The 25863-nt window shown below is 46.0% G+C and overlaps 2 protein-coding genes across 2 annotated transcripts in view; one reads left to right on the top strand and one right to left on the bottom strand.

Moving 5' to 3' along the window:
• LOC119651800 overlaps nt 1–25863 on the top strand; it is a 628198-nt gene that overhangs the window by 198472 nt on the left and 403863 nt on the right. The gene's annotated exons all lie outside the window — the stretch shown is intronic.
• LOC119651799 overlaps nt 14702–25863 on the bottom strand; it is a 56785-nt gene continuing 45623 nt past the window's right edge. The window contains exons 6-10 of the mRNA XM_038055583.1: nt 23700–23860; nt 23426–23546; nt 22897–23088; nt 21420–22838; nt 14702–15318 (exon numbers count right to left, since the gene is read on the bottom strand). Coding sequence (XP_037911511.1) covers nt 15112–15318; nt 21420–22838; nt 22897–23088; nt 23426–23546; nt 23700–23860 — 2100 coding nt within the window. The 3' untranslated portion in view covers nt 14702–15111. The remainder of the gene's footprint in view (nt 15319–21419; nt 22839–22896; nt 23089–23425; nt 23547–23699; nt 23861–25863) is intronic.

Below are 25863 nucleotides of genomic sequence, written 5' to 3'. Positions count from 1 at the left end.
TTATGTCCTCTTTTCTGCTACTAGCTAGCGTTTTTACTCAACTTGATCCATAAAAAAACCTGCCTAAAATACGTCCTTCGGAAGGCTTCTAAAAATAACACAAATGTTGCTGTCACTATGTAATCAACGACTAAAAAACGCATAAGCGATACTTGAACAATACAATTGTCCTCAGACCTATCCTATCTTCCTATTTCCTATTCCTGTCTTCAGAATTGGAGGCGCTAAATCAAGTTATGAACTACGTTCCTATCCCTCTTGTCCTTCTTGCTACAAGACTTACAAGACTCTCGAAAAGTGCGTCAACGACTGGTTGACCGCAAACTTTCTAACCTCCATTTTTTTGTGACTAGAGTAGATGTATGTACTTAAGCGGGGAGTGTTGAACGCCTCCCTGTCATCAGAGAACTAGCCTGGAATCGTTTGACCCATTCCTTCGGGCTAGCCTTCCCGCTCCCCGGCTTCTAGTCAGGGAATTCCTTTCACCAACGAGAGACGAAGAGAGGAAGGGAGTTGTTAGTTCAGGGAACTCCTTGCCATGCGGTCCCTTCGCCGGTCGAACTCAATCTTCTTCGCAATAAGAAGAGACCAGCCATAATACGCAACACGACTCCATCTGCCAGTGCTCTTCAGCATCTCTCTGGCAATGTTGTCTGGAAAGAGCTCCCGTGTGCCTGCATTAAGTTGCTGACGAAAGCGGTCCCACCTCTCGCAAGAGAAGAAGGTCTGTTCAGCGTCGTGCGCCACTCCACAGCAGAACAGAAAATCTAGAGATCACGCCTTCACAAACTTGTAAAGGTAAAGCTGAAAACCTCCATGCCCACTCTGAAGTTGGATAAGAAAGTAATCAATCTCACCACGCGTACGGTTTAGCCACGGATCTAAATTGCCGATGAGCCGCGCGGCCAGCCTGCCTCTTGGATTATTTTGCCAAGAGATTTGCCACTCGCTAAGAGTGAGTTGAAGTTCTTCACCTCTCTTAAGTTCTCGCCCTGACGGCGGTAGATAGCTTTGTGCTCCTTGGCAAGGAATGGGAATGGGGATCACTCCCAAGATCACCATCACGGCCGGTTCAGAGACAGTGCGATAAGCAGACGCCACTCGCAAAGCTTCCCGTCTCTGCACTTGAGCAAGGCACTTACGATGCACCAGCATTAGCCCATACCTCCGCGCCATAGAGCACACCGACTGCGTTGCTCCCATTAGAAGACGTCCCCTGGTAGGCATAGGCCCCTAATATTCCCCGTTAGCCGACTCAAGGCCAAAACTCCAGATGCAACCTTGTCTGCTCCTGTTTTGATTTCCGCAAAAAAGCTCATCTTCCAGTCGAGCATTAAACTAAAGTATTTAACTGCTGGTTTTTACTCTATAGTCCACTCGCAGATCGATATGGGACGCAGGGTCGGGATCCTCTTTATGGTCAAGATGATTACTTCGGTTTTTTTCCATCGCAAGGTTGAAACCGTGAGCAGTCATCCATCCGCTTACCCGTCGCATCAATATGCCAAGTCTGCTTTGCGTCTGTTTAACAGTGCGTCCGGCAACAACTGCCGCAAAGTCGTCTGCGTAACCGACCAGGCGCGACTCTTCGGGCACATCGAGTCTCAGCAGACTATCGTTGGAAGGATTCCAGAGGTCCGACCCCAGGATGGATCCCTGTGCTACTCCCGATGTGATTTCCACTTTGCTTTGGCCCTCTAGCGTCTCATAGAGCAGGGAGCGGTCTTTCTGATAATCCCTCAATATCCGCAACAGATAGCTTTGCACTTGGAATGAGTTTTCTAATGTGCCTAGCATATCTATCCATCTTACGGAATTGAAGGCATTTCTGACATTAAGCGTTATGAGGAGCGCTATCCGTCGAGATCGGTGGCTGTGTGCCCGCATCTACGACCTCCATTATAGCATCCACTCGTGATTTCCCTATTCTGAACCCGACCTACCTTTTGGATAACACCAGTTTGTAAACTTCCGCCGCCATGCCTTCTTGTCCTTCATAGTGAGAACTGCTTCTTTGACCTCTCTCATTGAGAAAAGGGAGCAACCTTTGACGCTTTCCGCGCTATTGACATTAACCCGTACAGGATGTCTGGGAATTAATTCCCGTACAATGTGGTCGATCAGATCGGTACCTGGTATGTAGGATCTCCGCAGAGCCCCGATTTTGCGGATGACAAGCTTATACCCAAGTCCCCACGGGTCCTCATTTACCTCGTTGACCAGGTTCTGCCAGCCGCGAGCTTTGCTTTTATTTATCGCGCTGCGAAGTCTCCTTTTTGCTGACTTATACTGTACCTTTATGATACATGGCCACATTCTACGGGCAGGAGAAGCGTTGCGTTGGTGCCCGCCGGCAAGTAGCATCAACCGCTTAGAACGCGATGTACTGGTGATTACTTGCCGAGACGTTTTCTAGGATTCGCAATCCGTCCACCAACGATGTCAGAGATTCCGACGCAAAAGTGATCAGGAATCTTGGCTTCACGCCCTGGGCGTGTTCGCATGTTTCCGGTGTTTAAAACTACGAACAAGCGATGGCGGCTTTACGGTTTCTTACCAGGGCAGAGGCAAATCGTCAGACGCTGCCTCACCTCTGCCCTGGGAGCAGCGTGACCGTAGCGGCTCGCAGATGTTATATAATATTATATAATTCGTAGTCATGTCGTGTTCTACGAACTATATAAAGGAGCACTTAACATCTGCGAGCCGCTACGGTCACGCTGCTCCCAGGGCAGAGGTGAGGCAGTGTCTGACGATTTGCTTCTGCCCTGGTAAGAAACCGTAAAGCCGCCATCGCTTCACTTTTTTGAGAAGTTTGGGTGCAAGCCCTAAGCGAGGGGTCCGTGGACCAGGAAAGAGGGAGTAAGTTGCTTCCCATTTGGTCCGGTCCTGCATTAAGGTGATGCGGACTTAGGACCCCATCATTCCTAAAACGAATATGAACAAGGTTCTCGCCGCCATTTCCAGAATCTGTTTCCCTCTGGAGTCTGACTGGGGCATGCCTCATTCAAGGCTCTGGCATCAAAATCACCGCCTACCAGGATTCGTCCCTCCGTGCTCGAAACCTCGTTCTCGAAAGTCCGACATTGTCTCGTTCAGCGTAAAGTAAACGTTACATCCCAAGCCCGCAGTGTGCGACGCTCTCACCAGACGCGCAACGATCCCTGCAGAGAACGATACTTTCGCTTTCATAGCGGGTTTTCGCTTGATGACCTACTTGACGGTATCTCTGGCATGCTATCATCTCGTGCGATCCCCTGCAAAATGCTGACATTTGTCCATAGTCCAGACACCTGTAAGACTAGGGAGGCTATCGGCATTCGTACCCTGCATACCACCCATCCAGTTTTGATTCTGCATATTTCTCGGTTACTTCCACCACGGCGTGTGTTTGACCTCGAACATTTACAGAGGTGACACCTATCCGGGCATTGGTTACCTTTGGACATTCACGCTTTATCGTCTCCTCCACTTCGACATTTTCTGTGAGGCAGTGAAGATCCTGGATTTGTAGAGAGCACATGGGCTCTAGACTGGAAACAAAAGCCTTCTCCCCCAATAACCCCTTGACCGCTTCGCAAAATGTACTCTTGCTAGCCGTCTTCGCGACCAGTTCGACAAGGACTCCCCCACTTCTCGTTTTCCGTATGGAAGACACCTCTGCTCCGTTGTCTTCGGTTTTCATCCTGTAGCGGATTTCACTAAGGACTTCTGCAAATATCTTCCCTTTCGTAGGCTAAATGAGCAGAGTCGGCGGTCTAGTCCTTCCTCGCTTCCTCGTCCTTTCTGCCCCTGGCTTTTTGTTTGCAGCCTCCTTGTCTTTAGACAGACGGGTGTCTGGTGGCGTAGTCAGTTGTTTACTTTTTTCCCTTCTTCGCCTGTCCGCCTAGAAACTAATTCGATAAAGCCTCCTTCAGGCACGTCGTCCAGTTTTTCTCCAGTTTGCTTTGCAACGGGCTATCTGCGGTCCGTCCGAAGCAAGCAACGTTCTTAGTGCGGCTGTTTCTGCTCTCCATTCGTCTTCCGCTGCTCTTCACGTTCGCCAATAGAAGGAGGGCCCGGTCCAATGGTTCCTCCAGTTCCATCAACCCGTTCTTGATGCTTTTGTTGACGTTGCCGACCGCATACGCTTAACCACCGCCGTGCATGTGCTGATGATCTTTTCCTCTTCGGCTCTAGCTAAGACGGTTGACTGCACTTGCACTCGGTTTGTGTTCGAATTCATCTGGTCAGGACTAGCGATTCTGACTGGGCTTTTTTCGAAACAGGGGCATTACAAGATATTGGAGTTGCCATCTCAGCACGGTCAGTCGCGCCTCCTGATAAGACCTCCACTTTTTTTGGGCGCCCTGGTGTCACATTGGATATGTCAGCCCTCGTTGCTTCTTTCGCTGATCGTTGCAGTGAACAACGCAGTGCTGCACCCAAACGCACTCAGCTCTTCCTCAATCCCTGTTGTTTCGTCGATTTTTAAGGTTTTCTGTAAAACAAAACCTTATTAAAATCGATTTACTGTCTGTCTGTCTGTCTGTTTGTCTGTCCGTCTGCCTGTCTGTCTGTCCGTCACACGTATTTTTCTCGGAGACTGTAGCAGTGATCGACACCAAATTTGGTGGAAAGGTGGGAATTGTGAACGATCACACATACAGTGAGTTACTTCCTTTTACATTGAACTTAAAGGGGGATTCTCACATATACAGAAGGCGGGTGTACATTTTTTTTTTCAGCAAATATAGTCATGTGGGATATCAAATGAAAGATCTCAGTTAGTACTTTTCGAAGCTGGATTTAGTTTTAACACTTGTTGGAAAGGTGGAAAGGCGTCATGTGCAAAGAAGCGGGCCGGAATAGTCAGGAACAGATGTACCCTCGGCGACACAGGCCCCACCCCAGTTTCCTCAGGCCGGACCTACGCTTAGCTGATCCCGGAATTCCCGGACGAATCAGCACTCGCTCGGGGCAATGAGGTCTACCAACACCGGTTCAATGTACACTACCCGACCAGGGTCCCGAAGGGCTTGGCTCCTGATACACGTCAAAACTACCACCTTGGTAGTGCTAGGCTCATATCATCCCATCGACATGGACAGATAGCTGTTTAATGAATTTTACCTGCGGCTCAAAACAGGACAATTTAGCATCAGATGGTTGGTATGACCTAGAGCCAGCCAGCTTCCGACGTTCTTTAGGATTTGCTGACCAGGCACTAACCCTTTCGTTACAGTATTCAATACTTCTGAGTCGTTCTTACCACTGATGCCTAGGGGCAATCCTTCCCATTCGATTTCAGAATCACATATCCGCATCCAAAATATATTAAATAATCCCCAAATCCGTAACATCAAGCACTTATCTGGCTGTCACAATTCTGAAAAATTACCAGCTTGACAGAATATTCAATCACATCCCATTCCGCCCTAAATAATAAAACTAACAAAACCGATAACCGATAAGCCAATAAATCCAATTCATTTCTATCGTTTTATAGCTTTTAAGCTAAAAAATACACAAAACTACCAGAACAGGAACATTACAAATGACGACAAAACAGCTATCATTTCGCGTCGTCGACAGCCATAATGAATGGTGTTTTTTCCTTCCTGCTGAACGAGGCAGAGAAGGGAACCGCCCCAGTTTTCCGGCCTAAACATTTTAAAGAAGTCCTTTCCGGAGGACGATGAGGAGGAGGTTTTAAGGTTGGCTAACCCTATTCTGGCTGCTGGAGCACCGAAAAACAGTCTTCAACCTAATCTATCATTGTTATGTCAGCAGTCATAAAGTCGTAATCGATTTATTGAATGCCATCAATGGCTCGTTTTCACTGTTATCTACCAGACGTAGTCGCCATAATCTTCAACTATACCACAGAATAGCACGTTTATCATTCCTCTGACTGACTTTGATCTCGATAATTTGGCAACATTTCCACCCCCCACTCCTCCGATACGAGGCCAATCTAGTAGAGTACAAGGAAAGGGATTCACCAGGGTAGGGACTCGCAAAGTTTCCTTTGAAGGAAACGACCCTAAATGGTATAAATAAGTGTATAGAATTTAGTTTGGGCGAGGATAAATAAAAGTATCGCCTTAGCTGTTTGCGAGCATCACACAGAATGTTCCAGCAGGGAATAGTTTGGAAGCAGACATTACCGAGGGGAAGGGAGCGTCCTGGGATGCATATGTTGGAAAACTTAATACGAGACTAGTGCACAATAATAGCCAAGGGAGCTTTGCACAAGTCGTAAGTTCGACAACAACAATTTAGTCAACATTACTGTAAAAACGCCTTTGGAACTATCCGGAGGGTATCCGGGCTTTACTTAAGCCCTGCATGAAAGGACTCCACGCGACTACACATAAAGTCATCCCAAGCGCCGGCACTCTTTCGAATATGGGACAATATCCACCCCATTGAATTTTCCTAGATCATTCCTTTCAGTTTTTCTCCGTCGTAGTCGTAGTCGTTGTCGTCGCCTTTGCATGCCGAAGAAAAGGGATTCCAATAAAGTTCATGCAACCTTACTGTAATTCCTTGAATTGAGTTCAGTTCGGTTCAGCTCGCCGTCTTTCACCATTGACTGACTATTAATCACAGTCTACGAAATCTCTTGTCAGCCTAAGCTTTCTCGCGTTCTAATATCCATCCTTTCTGGGACGTCCCTCTATCATCCTCGTCTTTTGTTAAATACAGTTGGGTCAGGAGGAGGGACGAAAAAAGCAAGCAAGGGAACGTAGAAAAAAGACCCTGGAGAAAGGGCTGAATGGATCGAATACATATCGGGGCAAATGAAACGTGGCTTGACGACAACTTAAACGATATTAAATTGACTTAGTGATGTCTGAAAACTTGTCGGGAATATTTTAAGGGAATGTCAATAATTCAAACCAAGATTAGTTGGCGTCCGCAGAAATTGACGAAAGACAAAATGCTTTTGAATGGCAAGTGGAGGATGTACAATGGAGGAATTGTAATAAGACGGATTTCACTCTTCCAGGATTCTGTGTTTTTTGTGGCAACCGGCGGAATCTAATTCACCATCTCCCGTGTCCTTTGCATATTCCTTGGATAAAAAAGGTGGTATGTCCCACAAGGACCTAATTGCATTCGGATTGGAATACTCAATGAAGGAATAAGCTTGAATAGATTGACGGTAAATGGGGTAGGTAATAGTGAACGGAAGATCTCACATGTAGAAACCATTTTATTTTCCTCAAAGATCCTGCTGAATCTGCTTAACTGATTTTTATCGATAATATCATTTTGGGACAAAAGATGTAGGACCGATTCAATAAAACCTCCTTAATCAGTTAACTAATGGCACCCCAATGCTTAACCAAGCTTCAAGTGAAGACAAGGATATGAAGCTTTGAATGTCTCTTTATAGGAGAAATTTAGGTCGGAAAAGGATACGACCGAAGATTGTCACCATATCCAAACCAGGTGAAGGATCTGTAGAGACCGCTTTTTTTTTTTAGGAGGTGTAAATCTTCAAAAGACTCTGGCCTAGGCACACCAGAGTGTGGGATTTTTACCCACGAAATCCACCCTCGACTCCCCCCCCTATCCCGTGGAACCATCTTTCTCGGGGCGGAGTTAGCTTACCTTAGCTAGGTTTCCTTCCTTCTACCTGCGGAGTTCGTTACCGCGCCTTCCTCACTTCTTCTGCTTTTCGGAGTTTATCAATTGATCGCATCCTGACAGGCTATCATTCTCCTGACAAAATTTTCCGGTGATAGCACTTCACCCAGAGTTTCCTCTAGGTTCCTCCTTTCTTACCACGAACCTAGGACACTGGAAGAATACGTGCGCTGCGTCCTCTAAGAGCCCATCGCAGTTTGGATAATTAGGCGAGGTGTCCAATTTAAACCTGTACACGTATTGACGGTATCCTCCATGGCCGGTGAGAAACTGGGTCAGATTATAATTGATCTCCCCATGCTTTCTCTCCAGCCACTCCCCGATGGAAGGGATCAACCTGTAAGTCCAACGACCCTTTTCTGACTGGTCCCATCGCTGTTGCCATCTGCTTATGGATCTCTCCTTTTCGGCTTTTTTCACCTGCGATAAGGGAGAGATGGATCTGGTGTTATAAATGTTTATCATTTCGGTTGCAAGGATGTCAATCGGCAGCATTCCCGAGGTGACGAACGCTCTATCGTCTGAGACGGTCCTGAAGGCAGAACACACCCTTAGGGATGTTCTTCTGTAAACCGTACTCAGTTTACGGGCATTGCCTAAAACCTGCAGTGCTTTTCCCCAAACTGGGACTGCTTACAGCATGATAGAACTCACCACCCTAGCTATGAGCAGCCTGCTAGTATGCCGCGGGCCTCTTACGTTCGACATCATCCTTGCCAGAGCCATACTCGAGGTGAATGCTCTTTTACAAGTATGCTCAATGTGCTGCTTAAAATTAAGTCCTCCGTCTATCATCACTCCAAGTATTTGATGGCCGACTTGGAAGTGATGATACGATTCCCGATTCTTATGCACACGTAATTTCTTTTGCGACGTTTAGTGATGAGGACCACTTCCGCCTTTTCCTCAGCGAGTGCCAGTCCAGCACTCTCTAACCAAGCCTTAACAACACTGATTGCTTCGCTTGAGTACAACTCAGCATCCTGGAGATGCTTTGCGACCACAACTAGTGCTACATCATCAGCGCAACCCACCACCGTGGCCTCTTCCGGAACCGGAAGGTCAAGTACATCATTATACATGATGTTCCACAGTAGTGGGCCCAGTACAGAGCCCTGTGGAACATCCGCGGAGACAACGTACTCTTTGGGTCCATCATCGGTATTATACCAGAGTGTCCGCTCTAACAAGTAGCTATCGATAATAGCGGCGAGGTAGGTGGGAACACCAATCGTCGCCAGAGACTTTCGTATCGACAATATTCGATAATTGTCCAAGTTAAAAGCATTCCTCACATCCAGGGTCACCACCACACAATATTTGCTGGTACCACCCCTTCCATGAATTGCACTTTCGGCCAAGCCAGCAAACGTTTTGATGGCATCAATGGTTGATCTGACTTTACGGAACCCATACTGCCTTGGCTCTCGACGACTGGGGGTAGCCTGTTATAAATAACCCGCTCCAACATTTTCCCCATAGTGGAGGTTTGCCAGCCTTAAACAACAGCACCAGCTTCTGCCGCTCCCATGGTGCAGGAAAGATACCCTCCGACATGCACGTTTCGAACAGTTCCCGAATATATCCGGTCTGCATTTGACGGCAAGTTTGAGGGCCTTATTCGATATACTGTCCAGGCTCGGGGTTTTACTGTCGCCTATTCGACTGCAGATCTCCATCAGCTCGTCCCTGGTGACTGGTGGAATCGGCGTCACCTTTAGTAGGCGCTAGAAGGTATCAGTATCCCCTTCTTGCTGGGGAAATAACCCCTGGATTATTTTCAACAAGACTATAAGGCACGTGATCTGCGGAGATGATCGGCCTCTGAAACGCCCTGTCATGATTTTATAGGCGCTACCCCACGAATTTATGTCCGTTTCCAAGCAGAGCTCCTTAAAACATTCCCTCTTACTCCGCTGGCTGGCGAGCTTGAGGTTCTTGCGAGCTTCTCAATAGGCATGCTCGTTTTGCCCCTGATCGATCCTACCTATTGCCCTCTGAGCCATTCGTCCGGCTCTGTGGCAAATCGATCGAGGACTGGCAAGTTCACCATTCCACCAATAATTGGGTCTTCTAGTGGGAAATGAGCATCTCCTAGGCATCGACGCATCGCATGCTTTAAAGATGCTCTGTGTGACATGGAGAGCTCTATCCGTGGAGGTGCCTGCTTTACTAGGAAAGTCTAGCCACACCTCCATGAATGTATGCTCATCCATCGCTTTGGTAGACCATCCTGGTGTTCTTCTGGATTTCGGCTTCCAGGGTGCGGGTGTCCTGCCTTGTCGCTCCGTCCTTAGTTCAAATGTGATTGCCTGGTGGTCGCTGCACGCGAAGTCCTTGCTAACTTGCCAGGACATGTCACGTGCTAACGCAGGGCTGACAAAAGTCAGATCTACAATTGACCAGTTCCCCCTTTCCGATAAGAGTTTATATCGCCTTCGTTGGCCAGAACAACATCCAACTGGGCGAATGCTTCTAATCAGCACCGTCCCCTTGCGTTAGTCTCTTTGCTGCCCCACTCGACAACCCACGCATTAAAGTCACCGGCTATCACTTTTGTACCTCGTTCCCTTGCGTCGCGAACAAGATCGTCTAGCAGGTCTTCAAACTCAGGCAGTGTGAAGCTCGGTGGGGCGTAACAGCTATATACAAATATACCGCTTATTTTTTCCCACACAAAGCCACTAGCCGCCTGACCCACGCTATAGACCTTGTATGAATTGGTGATGGTCAGAGACCATCCTGGGTCCTTCGAGCGCTTTGATCCCCTATGCATCATTTTTACATAATCAAAGTGTCTATTGTAATGCGTGGGTCCGCACTCGATCTAAAAATAACTCAATGAACAAGGGAATTCGCGGTGGCCTAACGAGACAAACCAGAACGCGATGTAAACCTGGAAATAAAATAAAACAGCTCCACCGCACGCTTGGAACCGTGAGTCTCTAGACCCGAGTGCCGCGATCGGCGCAGGCGGGGGGAGGGGGGCTACATCCACGACATCGGATGTCGGATCGGAGCCTCAATAATTGTTTCCTTTTCTTCAGATTTTCAATGAAGCGCGGCCCCTAAGGTTCCCTGCCTTCCTTGACATCCTCTGGCCTCTATTTTGGAGGATGTTCCTAATATACGTAATGTTATTAAGCCCTTCCATTTGATGCCCCACATTTTAGGAACACTCTTTATTTACATGCGTGGGGAGATACATAGACTCCTCGTTTTGAGATTAGCACCCAAAGTTAAAAAGTAAACGACTTACGGTTTAATCCAAGGCAGAAGCAACTCATCAGATTTTCTCGCAACTCTGCCCTGGTAGCAGCGTAGTTCGCAACTGTGACCACTCTTCCTTTATACATTCGCAGAATACAGCAAACCGTAATCCGTCTTCTTCCCTAATTCTTGAGCGTTTGGTGATACACGCAAAACGAGCAATGGACCAAAAAAAAGTGGGGGTAAATTGTTCTCCATTTGAACCGATCCGATTTCAAGTGAATGCGGACTTAGGACCCGTCACAAAAAATCTAGACCATCCCAAACGAAGACTTTATATTGTAGCTCGAGAAATGCAAGTACGTCAAGGGGAACAAATTTTCGAATCAAATTGGAAAGTCCCGCCGATATAAGGACCTCCAGATCGGAGATCCCTTTAGTCTGCAAAGAGATATTGATGAGGTCGCCATGAAAGAGGAGGTTTGCAAGTCCTTGGAAGGAGAGTCCGAACTTGTTGGATTTTAGGATCCAGCGATAAAAAGGCTACGGAAAGATTGTGATCATACACAACCCTACCTACTTACAACACTCAAACTGTTTGCATCAGTCAGAGGGAGGGAGGGTCATTAGGGAGCAAGTTGCCCTAAAACCGTGCTTTAGACGGCTTGACTACAGTCAAATCGTGATAGCATTTGCCAGTTTATATGACAGAATGCAGAGCGGAGGACCGGGTTACTAACCGAAAGCCAACAGCATGTGCGCAGACTACAAGAGAGCCCTCAACGCAAATCACAGAGGAAGTTGATACAAATCAATCACAACCACTGTCAGACGACGCAGTACTTAATCTCACAGACCATCCACGGGAAAGATACATTAGTGGTGGCATTCAAATCAAAAATCAAACAGGTCAAGCAGTACTAAAGACTTGCAGAGATCACCCAAATAGGGACGGAAGCATGCGATGCTATTATCCACAGAAGGCTACTGCTCCTCAGTAGGCATTAGAACTATTGGTGGAGCTACAAAATCGCAAGTTTCCAAGCCGAGAGAAAAAATCGGTCGCGTAGGTCGACAGGAAAAGCATAGACAACTTGGTGCTCATAAAAAGAACTGCTTTAAATTATGTGCAAAGATGTCAGTATATACACTTCTGTTGGTCTTTCAGAATCGTAATCAAAAGACAGCAAAGATCATTCCAGGCAGTCTGTCCTTGTCTTCTGAAAGAAATAGCTGCTATTCTATTTCTTTACGATCAAAAGAACGGCAGGCAAACCGTGTTCCAGGTCATGATACCTCCAGTTACCGAACACGGCCTGTGGTAAATATGTAATAGGACCCTTAAAAAGGCCTTCGGTTTGGATGCCATCTCCAATTGAGATTTTGAGCTGACAGTAAAAGGTCAGAAGAGAAGGAAAAGGCTGGTGTTACTTGCAAACCTGTCTGTTGGAGACAATGTAGAAAACAAGGGAGGTTACCATATACAACTATCGGATTTTAGCGCGCTCACTCCATGGTGGATTGAATAATCACAGTGGCAAACTTGGTCAAAACCGCCCTGAATTCTGCTGTTGGGGAATTTTTCATTCCCTAAGGAGGCGTTCAAGCGAAACAAGATCTTCCCAAGAACACCTATAATGAAGGCAAAAAAATAATGGATTGAAAAGAATGCCCGACTAAGGCGGTTTCAACACCCACCGCATTTGCCCAAGAGGGACGAACACAGAAGGTACTTAGAGACCAAGAAATTGACCCATTCAGGGGAAGCTCCTCAATTCTTCGATCTCCACCAATGAGAAAGACAGCAAAATATAAAACTCAGGAAAGCACTTTAAATGCTACGGAGGAAGGAGCATTTAGAAGGAGTAATCCTGCCAATACTCATAGAGAACAAAGACCTGATCCGGAGGAGCTACTTTTGAAGCAGCTTGGAGTAAAAATAATTGAGCGGTCCAAGCTCATCATGGACAAACACAGCGTGCACCAAGCTATTAAACCATGGTGGGAGCCATTAGGGACTTCTATAATAGGTCGCTGGAGGAGGAAAAAGGGTCCAAACGAAAAGCCGGAACCTGCCATCCCAACAATGTCATAGGCGACTCAAGTGACACCTAACCGTAGTGTTAGCGACCTGCAACCAAAGAAAAGATTCCGGGAGAAAGACGGTGATCTTTTAGGGAATCACCACCTAAGAGGACCTAAGAGAAAAAAAGTGCACAAGCAATTTTGAAGAACGTAACTATTATAAAAGCACGGAAGCCAAAAAGCCTGTGCCCCAAGTGCAAGCGTCAGTAATCGAAGGGAAACCTAAGGGTAACGAAAATGGTGGATGAACGAAGCTGATTCCCGATTGGTGCGCTGAGGAAGTTCCGAACCGATATGTCGCCTCATCCACGCGTAGACCCTCACGAACGTACATCCAATATATTGGACGCCCATCTTTGAGTGAGGACGTGGTAAATTCAATTGACGGTATATGCGAACGGTGATTTCCAGGTCTATTTGTGAATGCGATGATGCGGGAAGCATGTAGAGCTTACGACTAGATTTCTACTGCTGGTGAAGTCAATTAATCGTTTACCATTACGGTTGCATCCCTCATGGAGGTTGTATCCTCCAGTTGTTCTCCGATGCCAGCTTTCGTTTCCAATTTTGACATCGTTTGTTGGGAGTGAGTCAAACAGTGTCTTCAGGTGTGCATAAAACTCTTCTTTAACTGCATCTTCCTTGACCTCAGTCGGGGGCGAAAACGCTGATGAGCCATAGATTAAAAAAACAAATTTTAATGCGCATCGCAGACAACGTTTCGTTGATAGGTTTGAAGTGGGTGATGTGCGGCTTGATCTGTTTGCCCATTATAAATGCAAATTCAAACTCCTTGCGACCCAATGTTTTGTCAATCTGTTCCCTGCACTGCAATCATGGTCAATTTTTAAATCGCGACCTGTTGAAGGCGGGCCTTGACGGCCCCTGGTTTATTCAGGGAGCGTACATTCCAGGTGCCGAAGAATAGTCCGTTAGACGCTTGGTTGGTCGTCGTTGTTTATTCGTCCAATCCGAGGCAAATCTTCCAGGTGCCTTGACATGGAGTAGTTTTTACTTGGATGGGTTGTCCGCTCATCGCAAAACCCTGACCAGGAGTGGCCTCGGTGATAGATGCTTCAGGTGGTTTGAAACTTGCCAGAATTGACACAACTATGTTGCAGGTTTGGCTTCGTAGTTCCTAGCGCCCTACTCATCTGAGACGCTTAGAAGTAACTTAGCTATTCACGCAACAGCTAACCCTCTCCTCTCCTTTCTCAACCATGGCTTGGGACAGACTACGGCGAAGTTCTTCGATAATTTGCCCACGTTGATTTTCCAGTAACTCTACATGGTAGGTATTTGCCGGACGTCAGCAGATTAGGAGAGGTCGTTTGTCACTTCGAAGGAAATTTAAGGGTTATCACTGGTCGTCAAATCCTCTACATAGTACCCTAATAGCAGGACTGACACTAAGGACTAGCAAAGGTCACATCAGCGATCGTGGACAATAAGACCCGCCCTTGGGGCCATTTCCGAAAAAAAATTGAACGGTTGGGATCAGTGAAGAAAATTTTATCCGCGCGAACAAGCTCCCGGAAATCTTTTTCTTCTATGGAAGTTTGTAGCCGTCTTTTCGACCTTGGACCATAGATTGCCACTCCTGCAGGCGGACGTCGTTCTATCGCAACAAAATGAACCGTGTTGTTTCAGATACCCATCACCTCTCCCGCCCCTTCTACTATTTTTATCCTTATTTTTATTGAGTCTCTAACCTGTTTGTTAAGATGCCTAGATTTCACTCTACCAAAGGACTTAAAAAGCTTCTTTTAACACTCAGAAAAAGATAATTTCATTTTATTTGCTGCAAAGTTTATTAGATATTAATATAACGCTGGAGGGATAACTGCCGGAAATTCTAATAGTTCCATAATTTCACCGCACTTTAAAATCGTATCCAATTTTTAGCATCTCGCTGAAAACCTTCCTCCTTTCCGGTATGCGCAAAAGAACTCTAACCCACAATAAAAACTTTTTTAATTCAAAAATTAATTTTAGATTTATACGCAAAACGCAAGTTCCTTGCTCCCTCTCCTTCCGCCTACTCCTGCGCTCGTCAATTTTCCGCTCAACCTTCAGCCCACAGCCAATATTATCCTCCAAAGAAATTCTTGTAAGACAACTTAATTAGAAATATCCTTGTGCTAGTCCTTCCCGCTTCCTTGGCTCATGCACAACCTCTCAATCGAACATTCTCGGGCATTTATCTTCGTGAAAGTTTCGAGGGCAGACCATTCCTTTCTGATTCCTTGATCGGAATTTTAAATAGGTAAGCAAATCCTGTATCGTTTTCTTCGATGTAGATTTCCCAATTCCTTTCAACGGCGGAACCGTACACTCATATCTGGTCTTTTTTTCGGCCTCCCGTTTCATGGCGGCATTCATCCCCTGCAAAGAGTAAATTGTAATAAAGTTGTTTAAGTGTAAATTAGGCGAAGTTAGAAGTTTGTCTCCTTTTTCTTTTCGGGCGGAATGTCGGGGGTCGGGATATTGGTACTTTGGAGTTTATTTTGTTTGCGAAATTAGGTAGTGTTTCGATACATGCAAAGAATAAAGTAGGATTTGCGGAATGTGAAAAGATACACATGAGAATGATGTCATTGGGAACGAGATTCGTTTTGCAGTCAAAGCTTCGGAAAATCTTGGAATGGAGTAACTCAATATTGGCTCCTTTAACAATGTTAAATTTCCTTTGTCGCCAGCTGGAATTTTCATGAGGGACTGAAAAACATGAAGCATCACTACTGTCGACACCCTTGGAATACAGATCTCATGTACGGGGGATTTATTGGATTAATGGACTTACGTACATCCAACATTCTCACTTAGTCACGTCTGTCAGAGCAGTGGGCAGCAGCGACTCACTATATCTAGAGGTAGTGTTTCCTAATTCCTTCTGAAAGATTTCACGAAGAATCAATCGACTCCTATTGAAGTTAGCAGTACTTTATCCCCAAGCTCAATATTTCATCTTCGATCAAAATGCATATAAGAGTATAAACCAATTACCGTTCCTGACGTTTGTAGTCTCCTACTTCAGTAAAAACTCGGAGCTTTTCCTTCTATAGAATTTTGACCCTTGGTGGATATATCGTAGGTTGCGGCAGCTATTTACTCCCTTCCTCGGTACTTTAGCTAGATATCTAGTACCTACTTCCCGAAATGCCTAACTTAAAGACTAAAGAAAGGTAGTAGTCATGAGTCCGCGAAGGACTTTCAACCAATCAGTCTCACCTCTTTTATGTCGAACATAGAGCACATCCTGCACATTCACTTAAGGATGATCGCAGGGAGGACGCTCTTCCCTAAATCCTAGCGCGCCAAAGCTATCATAAAGGCTTTAACTAGAATAGAATCGGAAGGTTGTCTTACATATTGGGGACCACTCATGCTAAGAACTTGGATAATCCAATCTGCTTTCGGAGGTAGCCATTTGGCCGGAGACATGAACAGAAGGATACCTTAGGCTGACGTCATCTTCCCCGTGCTCTGGTCTATAGTGATAGATGAAATTCTACTGATACTGAACAGGAATGGGTGGGGTGCAGGTGAGGGCATATGTTGAAGACTTGACGATAGTGGTATCAGGGATTTTACTTCCTGTGGTGAGTGAAATTATTGAGGGACTTGGCATGAATTCATCTCCTGCGGCTCGATAAGTGGACCTTTGGGGGGATCTTTGGCCTTGGATGGTTCTTTGGAGGTACATAGCCATTGTTCATCCCATCCTAACGATCAATTCTATTGTTTGTCAGACTCCTTGAGTTCGGTTGCTGACAGCGAAATTTTACGGCCGTAATTACATCCTAGACAAAGTACGTCGACAACTCTCGGCATTCCCAAAAGACAAGCCAAGCTTCAAGAGAAATTTTGCTGTGGACTTTTCAATTAAGGCGGACTGGAAGGCTAGGGACAGGTTTTAAGGTTATAACACTGTGATCACAGCAGAGCCGTTATGGGAGTTTTATCGGAGAAGCATAGAGTAGCCGTTATTTGTTTAGTATGCTATTCCAAGGCCTGAAAAAATGGGTGAGTTTGAGGCAATATACCTTGTACTATCCTCAGTAAAACAAAAATAAAATGCTCAGATCAGGGAGAGAGATAGATTGAGAATAGTTGGGGTTACTCCACTATGTTAAACTTTACTAGAAATTTCCTGGTTACAGGTCGGACGACATGCCGACTATTGCATTACATCGCACCATTGATTTCCAAAGCCTCTGAGTAATGCTTAGGCCTTCACTTAAGTCGATAAGATAAGACGAGCTGCGGTCTTGTCGCGAGACGAGCAAGGGCTGCTGATATATGGAATTGAATTGATATTGGAGCTATACAACAAACTTGAAGGTGCTGCTCATCACCTGATCGCATGATTCATTTTTTCACCCGATACGCATCACAAACGGGTCGACCCAATGTCAGAAAACAAGTTTTCTGGTACCTGCTTGATACAAAGACCTGTAACGTCCCTGTCGATGGCTGCATTGTCATTGCGGGCAATCCTAATGGTCATATGGGTGAAAAGGCAGACAGCAGCAGATGCCATGGTGGAAAAGTTTTTAGAGAACCCAATACGGACACTCATGATGTTGTATTTGTCAATAAATGGTTTTGGTTTGACACCTAGCTATCAGCCGTTGATTGCTGTCTTGCGAACCAAACCACCGATAGATTGTGATTTAAAAGCCACTCGACTCCTTCCAGATAAGGCACACCGACCGACCAAAATTGCCCAACCGAGGTAAAATGTGCAACCAAGCAAAATGGCGCAACCGATCAAAACGCTCAGACCTCAACTAAACGGAACGGAACGAGAGGATGAAGAAACCCTACAGTTTCCTAATACGATTAAAAGTCAATCTGTCCAAGAAAACATAGAACATTATATGCTGACTGTTCTTAAGCGCGCTTGGACCCTTTTAGTTCAGCTCGAAAACCACGGTGATAGCCTCCACTTTGTGAATTTATTCCTCCTCGCAATCATGAACTGTACCCTCCAGTGTCAGAGATCCATACTCAGATTCTGTTCAGCTAGGATGCGAACGATGCTTTTGTCTTCCTACGGGGGCAGGGTATTCGATAACTGGTAAATTCTGTTCTACACAGTTCGGTGCTGTTAACTTGAGTCGACCGACAGAACCAAAAGCAAGTATGCATTTCAAATGCAGTGGATGCGGGCTTAGCATCCCTCAATCCCCAAACAAAAAATCCTAATTATTAAACCTTGGCTTCCGTCCAAGCTCCACCATTTTTTCCTGTCTCCCTAAAATGTTGACAATCTTAGAGAAAACTGCCACAGCAGTAGTCAGAAAGAAGGCTTTAGCTTCCGCGCGTGTCCTCTCCTTTCCTGCTTTCGCGTTAGCATACCTACGGATAGAACCCGCCATGTTGAAAGCTCTCTCGCCGATTTGATCGCCCTCCGGTACACTGAGGTTCTAGTTACCACAGAAAGCTTGGGAGTAGGCCATAGTGTAGAATTATTGAAGCTTAGCCTTCCATAAATGTATTGGCCTTACACTTCTTGCACGCATTTTTTTTTTATGGGTGGAGGTGGAAATCTTAAAAAGACGCTGTTGCGTTAGGATGCCGCACTATGTGGGATTCTTTCTCACTAAAATTACCCCTACTCCCCCATATCCTCGCGGGACCACCGTGAAGGCCCTCACCACTACAATTAAGTCACGCCTCCATCGCGCTTTCTGGGCTCGTTTCAGTTGCAGCAGCTTCTCCTGTATTGCAGTTACTGTTCCATTTATCACACTCCAGTTTGCTTTAGACCTCAGCATCTCCTGCGTCAGGCGGTAATTTAATGCTCCACGCTTGCGCTCGACCCATCTTTCAATGCAAGGGATCAGTGTATGGGTGTTTTTTTCGGAATTATCCCACCCTTGCGGCCATCTCCTGTACAGCTCTTTCCGGAAGCCCACAGTCACTTCGGTCGGATTCACCCTCCTTCTCCGGTAGAGACAGTCTGCCTCATTCGCTAGAAGATCCAAGAGAATCATCCCCATGATGGCACAAACTGCCTCACTTGATACCGTCCTATGTGTACTGCATACCCTCAGCGCTATTGGCCGGTATACCGAACTCACCCTTTCCCCCATATAAGAGCCGCGTATAGCAGGGTAGATTTTACTACCCCTGCGATAAGCAGCTGAGCAGAGATGAACTAGCCTTTGCTACCGTTTCATGCGGTGCACGTTGAAGCTCAACTTAGTCTCTAATGATCGATTGTGAAACGGCCTCGTCATTACCAACCCGGATTTTGATCGTGTTGTTTTTCCTGCGATTGATAATAAGGACCAGCTCGTCTTATCTACCGCCAGGTCCAATTCCACCATTTGAGGTCATTCTTTGGTAGCATGAATTCGTCGTCTGCAAAACCAATCAATGTTGTCTCCCTTGGCATTTACGAACAAAGTGCTAGACTCCTGTCTGAGACAGACTACCTGTTAAAACGCCACAGACCGTCATTATCAGGTTCATAACTGAATTTCCGACAGTGACAAACCTTTCAGTGTTCACCTTCGCAACATTCCATGCGCCAAAGTGGCCAACAACAAGATTTTATGTCCACCACTTCGAAAACAATGTATTGATGGTCTGTTGCCTAGAAGTCTTCCAGAACTCGCCACCTGCCCATCAGCGTCACCACTGACGCCGACGCGAAGGTTACGTCTAAAATGCTTCCCTCGCAGCCTGAGCGACGGAACATTGGGTTGAATCCCGTGTTTATAACTTCACTCACCCCAGTCCTGCTTTCGCCAACATTTCGAGAATTCGTTTTCCTCTGGAATCTGGGTGAGGTATGCCCCATTCTAGTGCCCTGGCCCTGGCACCCCCGATCAGCATCGTGTCCAAAATAGCATTCCCCAGAGCATCAAGTCTGCGTCGTAGGTCCAGCATCGCCTCATTCGGTGTTAGATAGACACCGAAAAACGCTATCCCGAAACACCGAATTCAGACAAAGCGTCCCTTCGGCCTAGGGCAAGAAGCCTAAGTCGGGTGCCGTCCCGAACCCAGGTGGCCGCGGTACCTATTATGTCAGCATGCCATACCTGGGTCCTAATTTCGGTACTGCTCACTGATGAGCACTAAGCCAGCTTTGGTTTTCGCAGCGAACTACGCTAGCAACTCGTGAGAGACCTGTAGGATCCGAATCATGTTGAGCGCGAGAGTTAGGACTCTTTCCAATTCTTCTCTGAAGACTGGACACCGCCCCGAGCTAGCGTGCTCAACGCTCTCATCAGACGCGCCACGGTACTTGCATAGGACGCAACTCTTTTTTTCGTTGCAGGTGTTCGCTTTAAGGCCTGCCTGACCGCATTTTCGGCATGTCGCCCTTCTATCGGGTGCCTGACAAGTTGGAAATGTGGGCTTGTAATCCAAGCATCTGTAACATTTGGTTGGGGCGACCCGGTTCCGTATCCTACACATTACCCAACCAATTCTGATTTTGCCGCTGTTTAGAAGCTTCCTCGCGTATTGCTCAGCAACTTCCACTACAGCGAGTTTTTGGTCTCGAGTGTTCGCAGAGGTGATACCAATCCGGAGATTGGTTATATCCGGGAATTCGCGTTTGATGGCCTCTTCTATCTTGTTCTTTTCTGTGAAGCAGTCAAGGTCTCGGATTTCCAGAGAGTACGTGGGTTCAAGGCTAGAAACCAAAGCTTTCTCTTCCAGAAGTCGCTTGACTGCTTCACAGAACCTACCTTTATTTGATGTCCTCTGCGTGATTCGACTAGAACTCTAACACCCTTCGTTTTTTCGAATGAAAGACACTTCTGCTGTGCTATCTTCGGGCTTGATTTTGTAACGGATTTGACTAAGGACTTCCGCAAAAGTCTTGCCTTCCGTCGGCTTAATAAGCAGAGCTGGCGGTCTAGTCCTTCTTTGGTGCTCCATCCTTCGTGTCCGCCTTAATTCTAAGCAGAAGTTTTTCTAATGACGCAGCGTGTTGTTGTCACGTACATATGTCACCAGGAGTGCCAAAATTAGATTTAACTTATCTAGTATAAAAGTATTGACTGGCAACTAAGGTCTAAAGTGAAGGTCTATAGTGTATGTTCGACCCCAACAACGTTCCGAGCCACCTTGAATGGTTTACGCACTTTGTTCGGCCAGGGTGCTTCCCAGGGCAGAGGCAGGGTTGAATCTGAAGTGCGATGTCTCCCCTTACGACAAAATCATTGTAATTTTCAAAAAGAAATGAGTATTTTCCCAAAGAAGTGTATTCGGTAATATGGGAAGAGTGGCATTAGACGGAAGAAGCAAGTCACTCCACAAACTTAGGGCGGTGTGCTATCAAGGGGGTGGGGGGACTCAGGAATACTTGGACGAAAAAAAAAATGTTAGCGAATCGTCAAATCCATGAGAGTCATCGTGAGCCTTGTCAGTATCTAAGCTCTTAGTTCGCCCGGGATCAAGGGGCAAAATAAATCATCTACAAGAACAGGAATATTATCTTTTCAAAGGTGGTAAATACTCACACATAGAAATGTTGATCTATTAGTTTCCTCCACTGCACTTGTTGCTGTAGTTACCGCATCGTTTCCTGATATATCAGAGGTATACCCGCCTCTGCTTGAAGGATTTTCAGTTAAATCAAGTGTAGATGAAACTGTTGCCTCCTCAGTCATAGTTTCCGACGACTCCTTTTCAACAAGTCCCAAAATCTTTGTTTGTGACCTTCTTGTTCCCAGAAGTTTTAGATCAACCTCCATTCCACAAGTCTCAAAAACATTGTCCATATCAGGTCCGTATACATTTATTGGTTCCGAATCAACTTGGGTAATTTCGGCAATATTTTCCAATGTTCCGTGTGCTTCTACTTTAGTGTCGGATGGCTTAGTCTCCGCTCCAGTGTCAGTTGACTTTACGCTCTCTTCCTCAGTCTCTGCAGTCGGTGCTTCCTCGTCACTTTCTTCCTTTGTTCCTGACTTTTCTCCAACTTTCTCCGTGCTGGTTTCTTCATTCCCTCTTGATAGTGTTCCTGCGAAGGTGGACCGAGCTGTCAGTACTTCTATTTCCAGTTTGCTTTCGATATCAGGATTCTCAGTGACAGAATCTGTCGAATCAACTGTTCCCGCCTCAGTCATCTCCTCGCTGCGGACCTCTTCTGCGTTTATTTTGTCTGCAGCTTGTAATGTTTGATAGAATCCACTTTTAACGAAGTATTCGGTTTGCCTATCTTTAGTGAACTCATCATACTTGTCCTTCACAAATTCCATGACTTCGTCGATGCTCTCGAATACTTTTCCATTCAACATAGCGTCGCGTAATATTTGGTCGAGGATTTCAATGTTAAAATTAGGTACGGCCCTCTCACCTCCTCTCAGCAGGACTCCTACCTCGTCTTTGTTGATGTAACTAACAATACTACTGGCATCACTTAAATCGACAGCTGGCTCAGACAATGGTTTCATCAATGTGTTCTGCAAAACAGAAGTGACAATAGGGTTGTCAGGTTTCTTGTCAGAGGTGGCCTGAATGGTAGCCTTCTCATCTTTGACTAGATCTTCAACATTATCTGTGGAGGTAGAGAAAAGGTGGGTCTCAGATTCTGAATCATTGGTGGAGACTGGTCTCTCCCGCACGAAGTCGAAACTTTCATCGGAGGAGTCAGGAGGAGTGACATCTGAAGCAATAGATCCTTCTTCTATGAAATTGTAAGACATGTCCACGCAGTTATTGTTAATGAATTGATGAATCCAAGTCCACGGTGGCCCCATTTCACGAAGCATATTCACGTTTTCCAGGTGAAGATATTTCCTGGTATTCTCCTCCTGGCGCATAGCTCGCAATTCTCTATCCTCGTCAATCTTGGCTTCCCGTCGTTTTGCGTGTTCGATGTTCGCCTGGGTGACGTGGTATGATCCTTCATACTCGTGCAATTTCGCTCCTTGTGCCTGGATTCATTTGTCCTTTTAAATTCGGGTTTTGTTGGAGTAATCCAAGGTGACTTACCTCTCTCAATAGCAGAATTAAACTGTCGAAATCGCCGCATTTTTGAATGATTTGCTTCGTGTCCCCGGGCTTTCCAGCAAACTGGAAGCCTGAATCGACGGAGGAAGTGTCAGTTGCGGAAATTTTCTTAGTTTCAAGAGAGACGGAATCGGAGTCAGAGCCTGATTTTCGTAGTCTCCGTGGTCCTTCACGCTAGAAGAGAAAACATAGATTATGTGGAGGCCTAGAAACTATCGACCTAATCCGGAAGTTCAACTGGTTTGCCAGTGAAGTCAGTGTAAAGGACTTGCCTTGATAATGTGTTTGGATGAATATAACACTTCAGCCATAATGAATAATGATATAAAACCAAGGACTGCAAATCAGTCCCCGCACATTTACCCAAAAAAAGCCCCATCATTCCAGGCTCCCAGGCTCCGATAATCAACAACTCCCTGAGCCTTCATTACTTTAAATGATACCAATTTCGGCGTAAATAGTTCTGTTTACATTGACTTTCCCCGGAGTGAAATTTTCCAACCAAACTTACCTCATACTCCTCATTATATCGCTGCACACACTCATTCATAATTCTTTGTTTCAGTGAAGTCGTGGAAAACACCTTCGGGACATGATCCATAACCGTTTCAGGCTCGAAATCACCCTCGCCGCTGTGGCAGGATGTCGTCGATTGGCAGAAGAACAAGTGAAACACGTTATATTAAAAATTCATTAGCATATTGTCGAAATGAGAAAAGAAAGGTGAAGAGTCCTCAAGTCGTTGTCGTTAGTGACATGACATCGCGTTAGACAGACATACTTACAGCTTCAAGCAGCCATCCACGAATACCTGCTCCTCGGAGCAATCCAGCTCGGCAATGTAGGTGTAAACAGTCCTAAACATCCACATGGGAATGCGGGCGGCTCCACCTTCCACGTCGTCCGACAACATCTCACATAACATTACCATACTGTTTTCCGGGGACTATTAGGTGGAAACAATGAAAAAAAGATAATTTTCGAGTGTGAAACATCCTTGGAAGGATATGCGAATTTTGGGTTGCCATTTTCTGGTTCCCATGGGTTGGAATAGGAGTTAGGATACTTTGACGTTTGGAATTGTATTGGATGATTGATGAGCTCACTGTTGGGATAGGGGAGGATATTTAGCATGTATCTAATGGGTCCTTTGACGAAGTAGAGCATCGTCAAGGATAAGGAAGATAATGAGCAAGGTCATTGTTGAATAGAGTGACTTGCTGGAGAAGATGGCCGAGAAGGAATCCTTTTACAAGAGAAAAGTCAAGGGCCGAATGGCTTCTAGGGTTGAAAACCTCGTCCTTTCTGGTAGGACCTCGATTGGTCGGTGGTAGTGAAAAGCCCCAAAAAGGAGGCCTCACCAAAGAAGGAAGTCAATTCATTTATGCAAAGAGTGTTGGACTCTCGCAATATTGCGCATTCGGACTACCAACTGAATATCTCCCCGTGGTCAGCAAACCAGCCAGGAACCGTTTGACATATTACCCTGGGCTAACCATCCCGCCAACCGCCTTAGGGAACCTTCCAATCAGGGAAAGGATGAAGGGAACTGTCAGCTCGAGGAACCCTCCACTTGTCGAGGTGCATCTTCTTCCTAACAAAAAGAATCCAAATGCAGTGCGCAACACAATTCCATTCGTTAGCGTACCTCAGAATTTAACAAGGTTGTCTAGAGGGAACCCATTGCAGAACACATAGTTCGTGGTTTCCCAATCTTGGGCAGGTAAGACCGAAAACCTCTGAATCCACTTAGAAGCGGGGTAAGGAAAAAGTCACCCGTATCATGGTTTCCTTTCAGCCATGGACCTAAGTTGCCAATGAGCCATCCTGTCCATCCTGTCAAAGAATCGCCACTCATTTAGTATATGTTGTCGTTTTTCACAAGCAACCCCTTCCCCTGAGTCTTCTCCCTTGGGTTCAGAGACAATGCATCGGTACATGCCACCCGCAAATCTTCCTGATTTTGTATTTGCGTAAGACGCTTGCTATACACCTAGTTACCCTGTGTGAAGTTGCCAAATCTCCCATCAGGTGCGTCCCTTTGCGCGGATAAGGAAACGCTCGGGGGATGTGTCATAGGCATGCACATGTAGCCATCCAGAGATTTACGAGTCTGGGCATACTTATTCGCAGGCAGGTAAGTGAAAATAAAAACGCCCACCCATGAAAAAAAAATTGGTTATGAGAAGGATAAACAGAAATAAGACCAAACAAGAAGAAGAAGAACAGAGGGAAAGTTACGGTGCAAGGCTTCGGAAACCCAATACCGGCAGTTTTTGGGAATGGGCAAGTGGGCTTCCGGAACCTGACTTCATCGCACTAGGTAATTAAATTCTGAAGCTTTGCGAAGTCATCAAGGAATGCATAAAAATTTAAGGGCCATAATTTGAAGCATTAGGTTGGCGGATGACAAAGCCCAGAATGGAAGAGGAGGAAAGGCATCGGGCAAAACAGTAAGCCAACCAACACAAGTGACGCCCACTCAAAACTCGGGGGAGTAGAAACCGGGCAAGAGGCTGCGCGAATGGTTGAACGAATCAATTGGCCAGCAAACCCCAAAGAGAAAAAAGGGCTCAACTCCTAAAAATGTGGAGTAAATAAGGAAGAATGCTCAAACTGCTGGTAAATTCCATGAAGCCGTAATTCTGCAAAAAGGGTGTAAACCCCCAAGGACGATGTGGAAGCCTAGAGACAGATGGCTCCTCGGAAAAAGAGAGATAGGAGCAGGTTATGACCGGAGGTTACCATCAACTTCAAGAGTGACGAACGGCCATACGCTAACATTCTCAGGAGAGTGAAGGCAGACCCCGTACTTACCAATTTTTAAGATAATATTAGTCGCATTAGGCGGTCTCAGAAAGGAGGCCTTATGGTGGAGCTCAAGAAGTCCAAGAATATAACGGCGGATAAATTCTTGAGTGAAATTGAAAACTACTTGGTCGACCATAA

The sequence above is a fragment of the Hermetia illucens genome, chromosome 3, assembly GCF_905115235.1.
Source record: "Hermetia illucens chromosome 3, iHerIll2.2.curated.20191125, whole genome shotgun sequence".
In the NCBI taxonomy this organism is placed as follows: domain Eukaryota; kingdom Metazoa; phylum Arthropoda; class Insecta; order Diptera; family Stratiomyidae; genus Hermetia; species Hermetia illucens.
This window is presented reverse-complemented; position numbering and strand designations above follow the sequence as displayed.